Source organism: Rhea americana, unplaced genomic scaffold, assembly GCF_003343005.1.
Source record: "Rhea americana isolate MKP2758 unplaced genomic scaffold, rheAme1 scaffold_308, whole genome shotgun sequence".
In the NCBI taxonomy this organism is placed as follows: Eukaryota; Metazoa; Chordata; class Aves; order Rheiformes; family Rheidae; genus Rhea; species Rhea americana.
Window position 1 is genome coordinate 74,591 of NW_028186433.1, and position 18,035 is coordinate 92,625.

Sequence of the window (18,035 nt, forward strand, 5' to 3'; positions counted from 1 at the left end):
ATGCTTGGTACGAACTGAGTAGGAAGACAGCTAAAGCTCTCAAAACCCTGTGGGGCCCGACCCGAATCAAAGGCACGCTGTCTGCTGGGGAGGCGGAAAGCAGTGCGTCAGGAGAGATGGGAAGTGACACGAAGAAAAGTGCTTTGCAAGCTATAGCACACTGAACAACTTCAAATGATACCGTAGGCAATTCGGTGTTGGTAGGATGGGGGCATCCTTCAGTTTAGTCTTTATATATGTGGTCATTAGGACCCAACGGGTGTTTGTTTTAAAGAGGGAGACTCATGTTTAGGCCTGAAGGGAGCTGTTCTTTGTGAAAATAAATATATGCTACTAGAACTGGATACAAATCTAGGCAAAACGGTCTCACACAGACCTTGCTCTGCACATCTGATGATCTAGCAAGGACTAATGCACTGTTGCCTGTGCACAGGATAATCTGTTAAGCCAGAAAGAAAATGCTTAAGAGGTGGGAGTATTTCTGCAAGAAATAAGTGACTTTGTAATGTTTATTATTCTTAAGAATGGTATTTAATTTAAACAAGAACAGGAAAGCCCACCTAGCATACACATTACTGTAGCACAGGTGTTAACAGCTGTCTGGAATTCATTGTAACTGCATGTTTCCGTTCATCAGCTCGTATTGACAGCAAAGACAAGGAAGGGGCTGAGGCTGAGGAGAAGAAACCGAAGGTAAGTTAACGAATGAAACCAGAGGTGGTATTAACCCACTAAGTGCTCTCCAGGTTCCTGACTCCCTCTCCTGCTCTCCTGGACTATGCTTGTGCCTCTTTGGAAACTTTGCCATTATCCTCATTCTTCATTCTTTCTTTCAAGAGTGTTTTTATTTTTGTCTTCTTTCACCCCGGTTTGGATGGTGCAATCCACAGTGATTTTTGAGGGGAAGGAGGTGAATAAAGTCTAAAACAAACTTGTGGCTCGTGGGGTTGTGTGGGAGGTTAGAGAAAACACTTTCTCAGTCCAAGACTGGAAAGCAGCAGGCTGGCTCTGCCGGGGCAAGCTGGTGTGAAAGCAAACTCAGAGCTACAATGGGCTGTATAGGGAACAAGCACCGTAATAGTGAAAAGAGCAAGATATGGCATTAAAAAATTAAATGAAATAGTCCTAGCAGATGCTGTATTCGGAGTGAGGAGCAGAGTTTAATAGTGAGTAAATTCCAGAAGTTTGAAAGGTGCTTGTCACCCCACTTTTTTGGAAGAGGTATAGTTCAGCTGGCCGTTAGCCTGGCTGCTGCCTGGGGAAAGCAATGGACAAACTGATAGACAGTTTAGTGGGCAAAGAATTGAAGGCGAGGAATATATTTTTTCCCAAACAATGTGGAATTGGGTCTTGCAAAACCCATCTCATTCTCTAAGGAAGTTTGGCAGGGTTGTTTCAGGCTAGGCATTTTATGTGATACCAAACAACTGTCTAGATAAAAACCCACAAGCCATTATTGATAAAGCATGTATGATGGTGTTGACAGACCTGGAGGTAGTTATCTGCATCTCTCTGAGATGTAAATACTGAGAATGCTGTACCTGGTATGGGCATAGGAACCCTATAGCAATTTTGCTGGTGGTTTGGGGGTAAATACAGCAGTTTGGATGCTAAAATGTGTTACTGGTGTGGAGGGCAGTGGCAGGAGCAGGTGAAAAGGGGCTCAGGTGTTTCTGAACCCTGCGAGAGATACAGAGCCAAGCTATCCTGTACCTGCCGGTGCAGCCATGGGACCCTGACAATGCCCCGGCCTTTGCCTAACTCTGTGCTGCAGTGAGGGGGCGATTCGAGCTGTCACCTCTCCTGTATTGCACCTTCTAATCTTATTTGATGTCTATGATCCGCTTTTGTTTTCCTCCCATACTGATTTTTATTTTGTTCCAATTTTATTTTGTTTCCATGTTTAAGAAATCCTCACCTTCCACTGCCAACCCCCCAGGTGATAGACCCTCCATCCCCCCCCAACGACACACCTCCTCTAGCACAACCCCTTCGAAAACACCCTCCAGCCCTGCTTCCGCCTCTAAACGAGTCTCTTCTGTCACATCCCGACCTGCCAGTGGCGGAATGCAAGAAACCAAAGCCAAGGTAAGGAAATGGGATGTGAAAGAGAGAAAGCTGCCTTGAAGAATAGCTTAAGGCATTCCTAGCAGGTCTGACAATCTTTGGCTGGGCCAGGCTCTCCACGTCCTCATTAATCAAGAGGGCACAATTTGCTTCTCCTGACTCCAGGTATCTCCAGTGGTCCTGGCTGGTCTCAGCTCCGGTTTTGGTGTTTGGAGCAGTTGGGTCACTGTCACCAGCGCATAGGAACTTACTCTGCATTAACTTCGGTCATGTGCTGCAGGGTGTTATTTTGTCTCTCTGAAGCATTTCCAGATCCCTTTGTGCTCTTTGTGCTCTTTGTTCTGCAGCTTTATGCTGTGTTTTATGGGTGCATTGGCGTAGCTTTGACTGTAAATGGCAGATGTGTAGGAAGTGCGCTGAAGCCAGATCTGCCAGGTGCTACACAGGGAATAGGAAATACACACATCTGTAGCTTATTTTGTAATGTAAGAAGTGAATTGGAGTGTCTATTCATGGTGTTTAGTCATAAAAACACACTCGTAGTACAGGAGAGAGCAGAGACTGCAGGTCGCAAATATAGGATATGGTTGTACCGTGATAAGGATTGTGATGGCTCTGCTCTGGTTCCTTGATGCCTTGGGACCATCAGCTTTTAAGTAAGTTTTCACTTGCTTGTTTGTCATGAGTTTTTGAACACAGACCAGTACTAGAAAGAGAACATGTTATTTTACAGGTTTATGGATGCTTTTCTGCAGGATCAGAATACAATAAATAGCATATTCCTACCTACAAGCTGTTCCAGGTTTTTTACGTGTTACATTAGTGTACTACAGGTGGGGACAAAGAAGATATTTCTCAGTGTCTGGAGTTTGGTTCTGTCCTCTTGAGTGGAGCCTGTAGTATGGAAACAGTGGCTGAATCTATTTATCTTCTGTACAAAATTCTAGTAAAACACGGGAAACAAAATGCCAAAATTCAGGGAACGGGCAAAGGAGCTGAACTTGCTTTTTAACCAGATTTGAGTGTGCGACAAATAATGTAGTGGAAGCTAGGAGCTTGTGCGGGAAAACAACACAGCTGCTCTGCCAGCCCAGGAGTGACCGTGCTGAGGTTGTGGCAGGCACTGTTGATGGAGGTGGGCTGTGGGTAGGCACATCACGGATGGCTGCGTTTGAGGAAACACGTGGGAGCTCTGTCGGACCATTGAGGGAGGAGGCAGGGGGTCTTGCTTGAATCTAATACATGAAGGGAGAGAGCTCATCTCTGGGCAGTTCCCTCCTGCATTGGCCTTTCTCCTTGCATCCCCAGGGCCCGGAGATGAGAGGTGGCACGAAGACAGCCACACCACGCTCTGCAGCAGGGCAGGCTCAGAGGAACTCGGCCAATGCCACACGCATCCCAGCAAAGACACCCACCACCCCCAAGACGCCTCCCAGCTCTGGTAGGTGATGATGAGAATGGTGTGCAGCAGCCCCGGTGTCTCCTGGTCTAGAGGCTCTGTTTTGGTGGTGCTGGGTGGTGAATAAGTTTGTCTAGCCCAGACGGGGCAGGGGCACAGCCGGGAGGGTACAGCAGGTTGAGTCTGCATGCTGACCTGGAGCTGCTCGGCCGTGTCATGGGACTGGGAGTGTGGAGCTGGGGACTGTTCCTCCCAGGTGAGCGTCACTGGATGCTGCTGTATCTGCTCCATTCATATAGTTGCCAGGGCATAGGAGAGGGCATTTGCTTTATCCCTTTGGGATTTTCTCCGGTTTGGAAGATACAGTCAACTCAATTTTTTAAATCCATCTGTTCCCTTTCTCCTGATGATATTTCAAAAAGACCAGGGGCAAGTGGATCAATTGTTCAGTTGCAGGAATGGGGATTAGCCCGTTATTCTCAAAGCATAAACCCCCAGAAAGCATCAGGCATTGTGAATTTCCATTAAAACAGTGCATTTCACTGAGTATATATATTTTTGGTACTTAACAGAGCTTCATAAAACCTTAAATTGATTAAATTTTCAGCTTTAGTTCATTTAAGCATCATTCTCATTCATTAAACAGGCAGAAAGGAGCAGAAAAAAACACCTCCTGCAGCAGCAAAGTCTGAGAAAGGTAAATGTTTTAAGATTTTTTTTCCCAATTCTTCTTAGAACTGGGGACAATCCTAAGCTGCTCAGTACTCTGAGCTTTATTTGATTTCCTAAAATACCAGTTTTTGTAAAAATCTTCTGAAATTTATTACAGAAAAGTGGTTTTGTTCGTGTCTTTTGTCTGCATTTTGTCGTGCGTGCTAATTTTGCACGGGGGTGGGGAATCTTCCTGATGATCCAGACATCGAAGTTGATCTTCCTTCTGGAATACAAAGAAACTGCTTTTAACCAGTTTTCCTTTCAAAATGAAGTAGAAGAAAAGTGCAGTTTGCCAGCATGCTGTCCGCCTTGCATCGCATGGAGCAGCACAGCACTCCGAACCTTTTTCTTCCCCACACCCAGATTCCAGCGCTGCTCACAGGGCTGCCTGACCACAGGGAAAGCTGTTCTGTAAAGTGGGTAATGACTGACTTGGCTCACTAGTGGGCTTAGAAAGAAACCATGTGGGGCAGCACTAGACTGGGCTCCAGTCTTGGCTCAGCCGTTGGCTTTCCATAGATGACACTGGGAAAGTCTCAGGCACAGGAGAGCAACCTGGGTCAGACAAAACACTGTCTGGCCCAGCACCGTGTTTCTGACAGCAAGGACCAGCAGATACTTGAGGAAGGTGTAAGATGTGGCTGGTATGGTGTGCACAGCAGGCAGATTGCACCAGCCAGGGCAGTATATGCAATCATGGTGTTTTAGCCTCTCTGTTCCCCCTCACTGATTCCCCTGAAGACTCTGGGAGTAGCGGGTGGGTCCTGGAAGCAGATGGATCAACCCCATGAGGTCAGGCAGTGAGTGGGGAAGGAGCTGCTTATCCTGTGCTTACCCCCATGTGTCTGCAACCTTCAGGTGAGCAGCCAAAGTCTGGAGACAGAAGCGGTTACAGCAGTCCCGGCTCCCCAGGGACTCCAGGCAGCCGTTCTCGCACTCCTTCTCTGCCCACCCCACCGGCCAGGGAGCCCAAGAAGGTAGCGGTGGTTCGTACGCCACCAAAATCTCCTGCCTCTGCCAAGAGCCGCATCCAGCCATCAGCTGCCCCCATGCCTGACCTGAAAAACGTCAAGTCCAAAATTGGCTCAACTGAAAACCTGAAGCACCAGCCTGGAGGTGGCAAGGTTAGTGTGGACTCTGCTTTACAGGGTCCCGCAGGGACACTGGGTGCTTGGTGCTCTCCCTGCAGCAGCAGCAGCCCAGCTGGTGACAGAGATATGGTGGGCAACTCTGGTTCAGCTAATCTCTGGTCTGCTGCTGGTTTTGGAGATCTTGGGGCTGGTTGGGTTGGATGCTTGTCCTGAAATTGCTTGCCTGGCTTAGAAGGTGCAATACAGCTGTCCTGCAAAGAGGAGGCCGGTGTTGCACAGTACTTTTGTCGTGGCTTTCATGGGGTGTTAGATCAAAGTGTGCACTGCCTGGTGCGTGCTGCTGGGGAAACGACATTCCCCTGTGGTATCCAGTTAGGGAGAGCACATAGTGACCTTCAGCCCTAAAGAGTCACAGGATCAGGGTTGTGTTTCTGAACCCTGCTGCGTGGTATGGAGCAGTCACTTCAGTGCTGCTTCCATTTCTTCACTAGAGAGCAGACAGGATGGTCTCCTCCCCACGGGGGTCCCAGGCTCGGCACTCGGGATAGCTGAATCACACCTAGGAGACCTGCAGGCCTCTGGCAGCTCCCCCAAGGGTAAGGAGCTTTGGGCTTGCTGGGTTTCCCTGAAAATACAGCCTGCACAGAGATCAAAGCCCCTTCAGTTCAAGAGGATTCCGGTTTGGCTGCTCTGCTCCTGGTGCCAGCCTGGCCTCTGAGGGTGATCCCAGCTGTGCTGCCACCACGTGCATGGCTGGAGTTGAACTCAGCTTCAGGTCTGATGAGGGAAACAGTGCAGACACTGAGCAGCTTTCCAAAGCACTGAGATTTGAGCTCCAGCTCTGGCAGCCAGATTTTGGATTGCATTCTACATTCAGGAACTTCCCCTGTATTGCAACGTGATAGAAAGTGTGGTGTGTCCAAAAGTGGTGGCACTGTTTTCCTTTCAATCACCACCACTGCTTTTTGTTCCTGAGGAAGCTGTTTTAGGAGCAAGAAAGTGAATTCTGTGCTCCAGGTGCTTGGGAGTGAGGGTTTTGTGTTAAAGAGAGAGCAGCTGAAGTCTGAAGTCTTGCAGTCCCAAGGGAGAAGGGATTTGCAAAGCTGTGGGTGACAAGAGACTTAGAGCTGGGTAAGAGAGTGGTTTGAATGAATACATCTGCACACCCCCAAGAGCAGCATCCTGTGGTTACACAGCTCCAGTTGTGGTGTTGCCTGGTCAGCATTGTCTGGACATCTCTGCCTTGCTCTGTTGCACTGTGTAGACCTGTCCTTTTATAAAATCCTCCTTGCTGCATGGATGGAGACGTGTCCCTAATGAGGTACCTGTTTGCTCTGACTGGTGTAGGCCAGATGGCTCTTACAGAGATGTTAAGTGACAGGATTGCACATCTGGTGGCCAGTGCCAGTCAGGAGTGTGCTTGTGCTTGCCCGTCCTGGGAAGGCTTTGCTGGCTTGCAGACCTTGCTCTGGGGCTGCTAATGCTGCAGAGGTGTGATAAACCTCTTCTGAAAGCAGTGCCATATTATGTGACTAGATTACTTGGTGGCTCTGAACTTGAGACTTTGGCATGGGGGGAGGCTTTGAGATGGCTTCTGTTCATCATCTTAAATACCAGTGTGCTTTTCCATTTCTTTGTGTGTATTTTTTGCTGAGGCTGGTGATATACAGGACAATGCACATTTTGCCTTGTACTACAAGCCAGGGGATGGCTTTAAAGTCTGGGCAGGGCTGCTCTGTCCCTTGGCTTGCAGAGCAGAGTAGTGTGTGTCCTTCCAGCCATCTGTACCGTGGGGCCTTGGCCCTCCTGCCTGCTTAGCCCAAGGCCTAAGTTATTCCTGACTGTCCATCAAAACACTGCTGTTCAAGGATTTTAGAAGAAACTCTTCCATTTACTGTAAATTGATTAAACTTGTTTGCTCATTCTTTTTAATCCAGCTTTTATGAGCTTTTTTCTCCATCAGCTTCTCCCTCAGTCAACGTGCTGTTTATTGTTGTCACTGAAAGAGTAAGAACAGCTGAATTTTGGACAGGGGAGAATGACTGGATGCTCTACTGGGGATTTTGTAGGGCACGAGGTTGCTCTTAGCAGAATGAGTGCAGCTGGAGTGGAAGGGGCTGATCACAGAGGTTTGATTTCAGGGTCACTGGAGGATTGGGCTGGAGCTTGCTCTGTCCACCCAGGTTTCAGGCTCCAGCCTCAGGAAGAGAAGGTACATAGGACACATGAGCCAGGAGTTAGCCAGGCCACATCTCTTCCAATTTCTCTGTATTGTCTGACAGTTTTAGCTATTGCTGAATCACTAATTCTGCTCCTGAAAAGTCTGCGCTAGCTGAGCTGTGTCCTGATTTGCAGGATTGGTTGATCTGAGATTGAAAAATTGCATTGGAAGCGTAAGCCAGCCTTTGTGCTCCTGGTGCTGAAGAACCAGGGTATAGTGAGGAGCCCTGTCCGCGGCAGCAGCGGGCCAGCGAGCGCTGACACAGGGCGAGGCTGCCTGCCCAGCCGCCTTCGTGGACGTTGCCATCCAGGGACTGTGTGTGCAGTGTGGGGTGCTGCTGCTTTCTTGCAGGATGCTCTGTCTCTTTCCCTCTCATGAGGGTTATGCTTCAGACAAGCTTTCTCTTAAGGGAACACAAGTCGTGTGTGCATGCTGGTTTTTACCTCCATTTGCCTCTGGTTTATTCTTGCATAGGTTTTAAAGCCAGTTCAGCCCATGTAGGGGAAGGAGCAGTGATTATATTCATCTATAGCAACTCTCATCTGGGATAGCTGCTCCTATGCATGGGGTCACTGCAGTGTGGCTGGTCTTTTAAAACCCAAAACTGCAAAGCAAATCCTAAATGGAAATAATTTCATTAGTACAAAACTCTGTGTGTGGGGAGAAGGCGGGTAGGCCCCAGGGCTGGAGAGTGAGGTTAGCATGGTACCTGTGGGCATGTTTCCTGCACAGTACCAAGCTCTTTCCAGCCTCTCTCCCACCCAAGGCAGAGCTGGGAATATGCTGTAGAGCAGCTGCATTTGGGAGTTGATCTGTGCTGCCCCTTTCATCTCATCTGTATGGGACTTTAGAAAACTGCAGGCATGGGACTGCAGCCTGGTAGCATTTGCTTTTTCACTTTATAACTGTAGAGGGAGTTTGAGCCCTGCACTATGCAGCGCCCAGGCATCATCCCTCAGCTGGACATGCAAGTCCTGCTCTCTCGTCCGCTGCCCTGCAAACATCTGTTTGCTGTTTCTCAGCTTGCTCAAGCTGCTGAAAAGTGAGGCTGCAGTATTTCCATCCTAAAGAGGGGGCAGGCATGGGGCTGAGGGAGCATTTTTCTCTCAGCGCCGTCCTTCCTCCCAATCCACTAGCAAAACTCTGCAGAACCTGCGTCTCAGAGCACTGGTGCCTTGCAGCCCACTTGTTGCCCAGCACACTCCCCTTTTTGTGCAGCAAAAGAAAATGTGGGTGGCTGGCTTTTCAGCTAGTGTTGCTGGTTTGGAAACCAGGGCTGCCTTCCTGGAACCAGCCACACACATCCAACCTCCAGCTGTAACCTTCCCATTTTGTCTTCAGTTTCCACCCCATGAATAGACCAATCCACGCAGCAAGTGAGAGATTATCCTTTGCCACTGGCATTGGAAGGCAGGTTCCTGGTTTTAGTTATATAACACATGGTCAAGCTGCAGATGGTCATGTTGTTTCTCACACTCTTTTCTGGCTACCAAAGGTGCAGATTATTAATAAGAAGCTGGACTTTAGCAGCGTTCAATCCAAGTGTGGCTCAAAGGATAATATCAAACACATCCCGGGAGGAGGCAGTGTGAGTACCTTCACACTTTCAAATGCACTATAATAGTTCTTATTATAAGTGGCATGTTGTATACACTAAACCACCAATGCTATCTGCAGCGACCCTGCCGTCAGATAGCTATTGGTGAAGTGCAATGACTCTTTTCTGGCTACCAAAGGTGCAGATTGTTAATAAGAAGTTGGACTTTAGCAGCGTTCAATCCAGGTGTGGCTCAAAGGATAATATCAAACACATCCCGGGAGGAGGCAGTGTGAGTACCTTCACACTTTCAATGCACTATAATAGTTCTTATTATGAGTGGCATGTTGTATACACTAAACCACCAATGCTATCTGCAGCGACCCTGCCGTCAGATAGCTATTGGTGATGTGCTGTCATTTAACCCTGTTAACCCAGAAGACATGGTTAGACAAACCCTAACAAGTCCTGTACATGTCTTACATGGACAGAACTAACTGACACCTTCCCCCCGCCCCGTAGAAACCATGTCTGTAACAAAACATTCTGTTAACCCAAAGGTTTTACGCTTCTTGGAAGGCTCCATGCCTCATTGTCTGTGGGATGGATTGCCTCTAGCAGACAGTGACATTGTTGCTGATGCTGTAGATGGATAGATTTATAAGCAAATGCAGGCCTTGTTGCTTTATGTACTGCTGAACTGCACATGACACTGCACAACCTATGAAAGCCCAGGTTCCTGCCTATTCCATCAGGCAAGTATGATCAATGTAAATAACAAGTTTCTCCTTGCTAATGAATGTGTCCAGTGTGTGTTAGGCAGTGCCCATGGAGGCTGAGCCTAAAGTAATACTGAGTTAATTGATTTGAACACAGGCATTTGCAGCCATTCCCAGATGAATAGCCAGACTAAGCTCTCAGTTACTGTGCCAGAAATCTGGAGAAATGCTACAAAGATTGGTGGACTTACACCAGTCTCTTTGGTGGCAGCTTAATCCAGGAAAGATGATGGACTAAGGCAAGAGAGTCACCGAGACCCCAAACAGCGTGAGCAAGTGACAGGGCCTGTGACTGTCCAGTCTGTGGCCATCTGAGGAAGCCATCTGGTGCCCCTCAGATGATCCCAAGGGATTTTTCTCTGTGCTGTTTTTGATCTCTGTGGATGCGCTCTCTGAGAAGCTGAGTGTTGCAGAGGGCCTGACACATAAGCATTGGGGCATAACTGGGTTTGCAGCGTCCATCTTATATTTGATACCATTTTGCATTCACTTGTGGGCCTAAGGAGCTGCTTTGCAGAGGCCTTGGCCTCTGTGAAGCAAGTTCTGTACTGGTTTTGCTATTTCTTACCCCAAAGTCCTGCACTACTTCTGGCTGGACTGCCTGGTTCGTGGTGGGTCCCACCACTTGTTATGCCAGGGGTGAGCATTCCTCGCATCTCCTCTGTGTCGTAGCTGGTAATTAGCTGCAGCACAGGACAAGGAGCTCATCCTTTCCTCCCTTGGGAGCTCACACTATGGGCAAGCATTCGCAGCTGCAGTGGGTTAAAAATCATATGGGCTTTTTGGCTGGAGGTTGTCATCCCTCCCCAGGCTCTCCTAGCAAAGCGAATTGCGTGATCGCTGCCTGGCTGCTTTGGCACCGAGAGCAGCACGTAGCTTGGGGTGCAGGCGCTTGGAGCAAAGCTGTATGTATGTCAGTGTGGCTGGAGCACGGCCCCCTGGGCTGTCCTGGTGGCAGAGCTGTGCTCTGGGGCTTCTCCGGTAGAAGAGCAGAAACAAACCACCAGGGTTTGATGGCAATTGCGTCTTAATCCTCAGCAGCCATTTCAGCAGCGAGTGCCTGCCCAGTCATTGCAGCCTCCGAGGAAATGAACTGTTGCTACAGTAACCTGTTTTTTTGTTTTGTTTTGTTTTTTTTGTTTTTTTTGTTTTTTTTTTTTTATGCCAGTGGATGTTTTGTCAAGGGGATGTATTAGACAAAAGTTGACCTAAACACTGCTGATGCTAAGAGACAGGATCCCCAGGTCTCTGGCATTAATTTCCCAAGCAAGCAGCTCTGTGCCCCTTTTCCTTCCTTGCTAAAAAAAAGTGGACCCTTCTCCACTCCTCCGCAGGATGGCAAGAGTTAATCGAGTCCTGGCTGTTAAGGAAAAAAAAAATCTGGAAGGAGAGCAGAGATTGTAATTGCTGATTGCTTGCTCTGGAAATGGGAGGCCCTTCAGGTCCCAAATCATTGTGGTGCCCAAATCACTCGTAGCCCATCCAGGATCATGGTTGGGGTTAGGGTTTGCTGGATGCTGCAGGGCACCAGCCAGCTCTGTCCTCCTGGGGGTTGTTTCCTGCCTTCCAACCGAGTTCACCTCTCCTCCTGCCCAGTACATTAAATGTGTGGAATCACCCCCCCATCTTTGTGTCTATCTCTGTGATATGCTGCCAGATTCTAGGACTGCTTTTGTCCCCTCTCTCTGTCTTCACTCTCTGTCGAGCGTGCCCTTTGGTGTGCGTGGGTATATCAGAGCCAAGGCAGGCCTGTGCACATGCTGCTCTGCTGCCATGCTGGTGGGACAGTGACACTGAGCCTGTGTCACTGCAGGAGATAGGCCCAGGAGACGACAGGGTCAGACCTACAGGAACCAAAGGTTTTTTCGCATGTGGTCTGGTGCCAACCCAAGTGCCAGGGATGTGGTGTGCCGTTATGTTCCCTCTAACCCCCTTTTCCTTGCTGTGTACCACTGGTGGAGGCAGGGAGGTTTCTCGCTGGCATGCACATCCGCTGTTCAGCCTCTGGCTATGAGGCTGATGTGTCCCTGTGACTGCTGGGACCAGTGGACCAGGAACCAACATGGAAAGCAAAGGACTCACCTTCATCTCGGGGCTCTGCATCACGACAGGACACTCAGACGCGCTGGAGAGCAGCAGCTACGGCAAATCTTTTAGCTAGCTTTTGGCTGCCCTGGTCTGGAGGCTGCCTGGCTGCTTGAAGGAGTTGCCTCCTTTGCGGAGGGTCCCTTAGTGCCAGCACATCCTTTCCAGGCCTCAAGAGAGCAGCACACCAGCCTTGGCACTTGGTAAAAATGCAGGGAGCAGCGTATGCTCCTCATGAAACCCCCGTCTGTTACTGAGAGCCAGGCACTTCCCAGAGAGCAGGAATTAACTTAGAGGCATCGACGGTCTGATCTCTCCTGCACAGGCCCGCTGACCTACAGCACTAGCTGACTCACACGCTCAGGTGTGAGTCCAAAACTGGGGTCCAAGGTAACTTTTGGGGATATGTGGATGTTTTTCTCCTCCCTTGTTTCCTGCTCCTGATGTTGCTGGTCTGAATGTGCTGTGGTTTGCAGTCCGTGGCACGCCTGACGGTCCCCGACCTCTCCAGTTGTTGGTATTTTCCAGTGTGGTGTTTAACTGCTAACGTAACCACTAAACAGCTCCACGTTAACTGTTCCTTGTGTGTGTGTCTCGTGTAACCCGGTTCTCGGAGCGCGAGAGGCCGCCGGCTGCCCGGCCCCTCGCCCAGACGCGTTGCAGCACCGTGGCGGGTCTTTGAATTTGGAGGTTTAAGTGGAATTGCTGGAGCCCTTATTCAGAGACGTGCTGTGTAAAACAATAAAAACAGAGTGTAATACCATAAAATACTGTTGTGGTTCAGTATATTATAATTGCCATTTTAATTTATATTATGTGAACTTCTGATAAATATTTAAACTTTGCTTTTGCCTTTTTTTTTAACCCTTATTTCCATTACAGCATTTTTCAGAAATGCATATTTTGGTCACTCTTTTAAAAGTTCTGTGCACATTGATCATTTCTGTTCTTTCAGTTTTTGTGGACATAAGCTTTATGTTTTACACCAGAAAAGGTATTTATTTTTTACATTTTCTCTCTGGTATATCTCCTCCTTTTGGATGATGTGTATGCAAATCTTAATTAATTACCACTCCACTTTCTCTCTCACTTAAGCACTTTAAAATTGCCTCTACTCCCCCCCTCCGTGGAGAGGTGATCTTATGCATGTTGACGTGTTAGAGAGGCTACTGCACACGGGCATTAATGATCTCCCATTTCTGATGACAAGTTTCTTCTGTATTATTAATCTTACTGGGGTGTAAGCTGTCCTTTCCCTCGAATCCAGATCAGGTGCCGGTGTGTGTTGTGCCTCCCCCTCTCCAGGTCGCCTGCGGTGGTAACAAGCTCATTGCCTTCTCCTTTCTTGTACGGACAGGTGCAAATCGTTTACAAGCCAGTCGACCTGAGCCACGTGACGTCCAAATGTGGTTCCCTGGGCAACATCCATCACAAACCAGGTACCATTCTGCTCTGCAGCGTCCGGCGGATCCGGGTCCTAGTCTGTGGGTACTCGCTGCCCGTGTCTTGGAGCGTGGCTGGAGGCAGGGTTGGAGTTGTGCAGGGAATGAAGGGAGACACTTGGGACAGTGACCGGAGCAGCAGAGCGAGCCCTGGGGAGCTGGATGCTGTTCCCAGCTCTGTCACTGCGTGACTGTCTCCTTTCCGGTTTTCTTGACCACTTGGGTTAGGGGAAAGATCCAGTCTTGTCCACAGCATTCGCATCTGGGCCAACATGTCGCTGTAAATGGGAAGTATTTAGGAGTACGTATGGGGAACTGCTGGTGTTTGGGATGATACTGCACTATATCCTTTGGAAAGTCTCTTTACTGTGGTTCCCAGTTGCCCCCAGATTACCAAGGGGTCCTTCTTGCTTCTGTTTTCCTGGTCCTGACCCTCTGCTCAGCTTCAGCAGTGCCTCAGTTGAGCAGCCTTGGAGCGCTGGACCAGACTCAAGCGCTTCCACTTCAGCCTGCCCATGCTGGGGCAAGAGCTAACCCCATGGTACTCTTCTCTTCCAGGCGGTGGCCAAGTGGAGGTGAAATCTGAGAAACTGGACTTCAAAGATAAGGTGCAATCAAAAATTGGGTCGTTAGATAACATCAGCCACGTCCCTGGAGGAGGAAATAAAAAGGTAAAGGGGCGCTTGGGCCAGAGCAGGTGTGCTGGTGCTCTGCGAGTGTTCATCTGCCCTGCAAGTGGGCATGCAAGCAAAGAGTGATCAATAGCTGGACACAGAGATCCAAGTCCTGCACACCAAGCTCATCTTTAGCACATGTGTCCTCTCCTCTCTGCTTATCAGGCAGCTCTTCCTCTTCAGGCCTTAAAACAATTTGCTGCTCGTGTGCTAGTGAGAGGCGGTCTGTGTGCAGTTGCCCTTCAGAGGACAGTGTGTCCTGTCCTGGGCATCTTGGTGCCCACTGAGCACCCTGCCCAGGGATGAGCTGCTCAGCCTCTACCCAAAGAGCTGTTCATCTTCCTGCCAGTCACTTGCAGCAGGCAGTCAGGGCAACATTTGCCAACCAAGAGGACATTTGTTGGAGCGCAGCTGTGGCAGAGCTGCAAGGCTTGCAGTCTCTGTCCTCTTCCTGCCCCATGGCCATCTGAATGAGTGTGAATGCGAGTGATATCCTCTCCTTTGCTTTCCTGCTCTTTCTGCTGAATTTTGTGCAGAAACAGGTTTGTGTCCCCAACCTTTCATTACAAGGTTGCATCCATTTTGCTTTGTACGTGGTCAATTATCCCCAGCAGTGTGGTGCAAAGCTGGTAGCTCAGGGCATAGTGTAGGCATTGATTCCCCATTGAAAGTGGAGCATTAAAGGCTTAGCTTTATGTAGAAGAGGTGACTGCAGTGGGCTGTCATTTCAGAAGAAAGGTGATCTCTTCTTCCAGTCTCGGTTTCCCAGCTGAGACTGAGGGCTCTGTGCGGGGAGTGCATGTTTGGGGAATTTTAATTAAAAGACAAAAGCCAATTGGATAAGGTGAAATACTGAACTTGGGGTGAGCCATTTCTGCGGAGGCTTTGATACTGTCTTCACAGTAAGTCTCAGTCAGGTAAAACACCTCTACAAACTCATTTTAAGGACAGCAGAGCACCTTGCAGGCAGGAGAGACCTGGTAAGCAGTTTTGAGACTCTAGCCTGGTGATGTCCGTGGTTGGATTATGCCAGGGAAAAGTAGTTTTTATCTTGCTGGCTTTTCAAACACCTTTTTCTCAATGGGAGGGGAAAGTTCCATTTTGGCTCCTGTATTTCAGCACTTTGTTCTTGGCTGCGTTTTCTCTGTGCACCTCCCAGCTCTTCGCCTTCCAGCGAGAGTACTGGCCTCTGACCGAGGGATCGCTTGACTTCCTTACCCTTCTCTCGCTGCTGCTACGCATCAGACTGCCCTGTGCTTCCACTGAGCCCATTTCCATCATTTTTATGATGATGATGATTTCATATCCGGCGCATTCACTGGGCCATAGTTTGAAGAACTTGCCATTTGGAGGGGGAATTGATTTACAAGGCTGTGAGCTGATAGCAACATCACTCACCTCAACCTTCCACTGTGGCTGTTGCTTGTATCCTGCCTGAGTCCACACCTGAAGGATGTTACCAGTCTAGCTTGAGTTCAGGTGCTGCCACAATTGCTTCCCTAGTCCGGCTTGTTCCTGTTCACACGCTAGTGCCAAGGACCTTCCTCGGACATCTCTGCCCCAAGATGGGATGCTCTGTCTGCACAGTTGTGCCCCACCAGCCATCTGTGTTGCGCAGCTGCTGCAGGCTGCCCCTTCCCAGCCTTTCCCATGTTCCTGGGTGCCTCTTGCTCCGTGAGGCAGAAGGATTCAAATTTGGACACACAGTGACTCTGGTTCTCAGCTCTGCCGCCCCTGAGCACTGGGCACAGCTCTCCCGGGTGAATACCTGGTAGCTGGGCTGGCTCGTGCCCAACTGGGGTACTCTAAGTACCTGTGCTGGCAGCACCTGCTCCCCTTTGCTGCACAGGCGAAGCCTTGCTCCCTGTCTCCAAAGGCAGTCTTTTCCCTGTGAATCAGTGAATAGCCCTGTTTTTCAGATCTTTTTCTCCCTGATTTTCTATTATTTCTTTCTTTATTTTTTTCTCCTCTTCTGGTTGATGTTTATTGGATCTGTTTTTTGTTGCTGATGCGTTTTTTGCACCCCACCACGCTGGGTGGGTTTCTTCACCTGTAGAGAGAGAAAGGCAAGGAAGACAAGACCTGTCCCCAGGCTGCTCGGACCCCGAGCCCAGACCCTGCTGGGCTCCAGTCCCTGGTACTGGAGCCGCCCAGCCCCGCGGAGAGCCAGCTCCCAGCCTTACGCTTGGCTGGGAAGGGCACCAGTAAGTAGCAAACCTGATGATACACTTCTCCCTTCCCTGGGCTTCTCCAGGAGAGAGGGATTTGGCTAACGGGAGCAGTGTGATGTTCCCAGCTGGGCCGTTGGCGTAAGTGGCAGCCTGACTGAGCCATGTGCAAACCTCTGCCTGGGGAGAGGAGGCAGCTCCGGGTTGTGCCATCAGCCCCGCGCCTGGCGCTGCCGGCCCTGCCAGCCCTGGGCGCTGGGGAGGGGTCTGACAGCATCCGCAGAGGCCCTGGTCCTGCCCTCCCCTCCAGCTGTCCCCTCCGCGGGCTGCTGGAAGGGACGTGCCTGAGGACTGGGGGTGTCGGGAGGATCAGGCCAGCCTGGATCAGCCACAGCCTCCGGCCCCAAGGGCTGCTGCGAGGCCGTCGGCACCGCAGCGCTGCCTGCGGCAGCCCCTGGGGAGGAGGGCTGTGCCCTGCGCCTCGGCCGCGTCTCGTGCGCCTCTTCACCGCTTTCCTCCGAGCTGCACAGCAGCAGCGGCCGAGCGGCCGGTTCGCAGGTAAAAACGCCCTCTCCGGATGGCCTCCCCCATCCTCCTGCTCACTGGCCTTCGCTCTCGTTGCAGATTGAGACTCATAAGCTGACCTTCCGCGAGAACGCCAAAGCCAAGACTGACCACGGCGCCGAAATCGTCTACAAGTCCCCCACCATCTCCGGAGATGCCTCCCCGCGCCGCCTTAGCAACGTCTCCTCCACCGGCAGCATCAACATGGTGGACTCCCCCCAGCTTGCCACGCTAGCCGACGAGGTGTCCGCTTCGCTGGCCAAGCAGGGCTTGTGATCGGGGCGTTGCGAGCGGAGATGAGAGAAGACAAGGAAAGAAACAAAAGAAACATAATAATCTGGCCTTCTTCCTCTGTTCCTTTTACAGCTGCTTCCCCGTCCCCTAACTGGTTAATGATTTAACCTGCTTTTACTGTTCATTCAGCTCTAGCTCCAGGACTTCAAAATCAGTGACACTATGAGGTACAAAACCTCCTCTCCCCCTGCTCCTCGGAGCGCACAGCCCGCGCCTGGCCCCTGCTCCTGCCCTCGTCCCCTCGCTGGCCCGGCCTTGCCCAGAGCCCGGCTGTTTGCACGGCCACGCGTGGGGCTGCTCCCCACCCCGGGGCAGACACCCCCCATCGCAGCTCAGTGCAGCGGGAGGGCGTCATGGGGCAGGGGCCGTGAGAGCCCCGGAGCCGCAGGGCTGGGACCTCCCCGTGCTCGGTAGCGTAGCGATGCCTGGGTGGGAGGGCTGGCGCTGCGGGCGGCGGGTGCCGCAGCCAGGGACTGCGGGGAGGTGCCCTCCCCTTAGGCGTTAACTTTGCCTCCTGATCTGGAAGAAATGTTTTGTTTTTTTACCTCTGGAAGCCGAGATGTGTATGAAGGTAACTGCCAGGTAGCCCCTGCCTGCCCCGCTCTCAGCTCCGGCAGCTGGAGTGCTGGCGACGCCGGGATGCCCGGCGGGAAAGGGCCCGTGCGGCCCATCCCCTCCCCGGGGCTGTGCTGGAACCGCTGAGTGGATGAGTAGAGGCTTTTCCCCCCTCCCTTTGGCAGCCCCTCGTGTTGTAGAGTAGCTTTGTCTGTATATGCTTGGACCGTGCCAGGGTGATGAGTGTTTCCATAAATGAGCATGTGTTTAAAAAATGCTGTAAGTAGTTTTGAGCTGCCCCACGCGCTCGCGGGGCCGGCGCTGCCGCGACCCGGGCGGGCGGCGGAGCTCTGCGAGGCTCCCGCTCACGCCCAGGCCTGGCGCTGCCGGAGCAGCCCGGCACCGCGTGCCTGCCGGGCCGCGTGGATGGGAGCAGTGCAGGGTG

At 50.8% G+C, this 18,035-nt stretch overlaps 1 protein-coding gene across 7 annotated transcripts in view; it reads left to right on the forward strand.

Annotated features, from left to right (window-relative positions):
- MAPT (microtubule associated protein tau) overlaps nucleotides 1-17,077 on the forward strand; it is a 57,632-nt gene extending 40,555 nt beyond the window's left edge. For 6 of the 7 annotated variants that reach the window (XM_085309925.1, XM_085309920.1, XM_085309919.1 and 3 more), the window contains 10 exons: nucleotides 638-693; nucleotides 1,909-2,088; nucleotides 3,376-3,508; nucleotides 4,113-4,163; nucleotides 5,039-5,304; nucleotides 8,988-9,080; nucleotides 9,229-9,321; nucleotides 13,251-13,332; nucleotides 13,894-14,006; nucleotides 16,802-17,077. In XM_085309925.1, the coding sequence (XP_085166051.1) occupies nucleotides 638-693; nucleotides 1,909-2,088; nucleotides 3,376-3,508; nucleotides 4,113-4,163; nucleotides 5,039-5,304; nucleotides 8,988-9,080; nucleotides 9,229-9,321; nucleotides 13,251-13,332; nucleotides 13,894-14,006; nucleotides 16,802-17,017 (1,283 nt within the window). In that variant the 3' untranslated portion in view covers nucleotides 17,018-17,077. The remainder of the gene's footprint in view (nucleotides 1-637; nucleotides 694-1,908; nucleotides 2,089-3,375; nucleotides 3,509-4,112; nucleotides 4,164-5,038; nucleotides 5,305-8,987; nucleotides 9,081-9,228; nucleotides 9,322-13,250; nucleotides 13,333-13,893; nucleotides 14,007-16,801) is intronic. The other variant, XM_085309924.1, reaches the window with a different exon arrangement.
- Nucleotides 17,078-18,035: the final 958 nt, after the last annotated feature.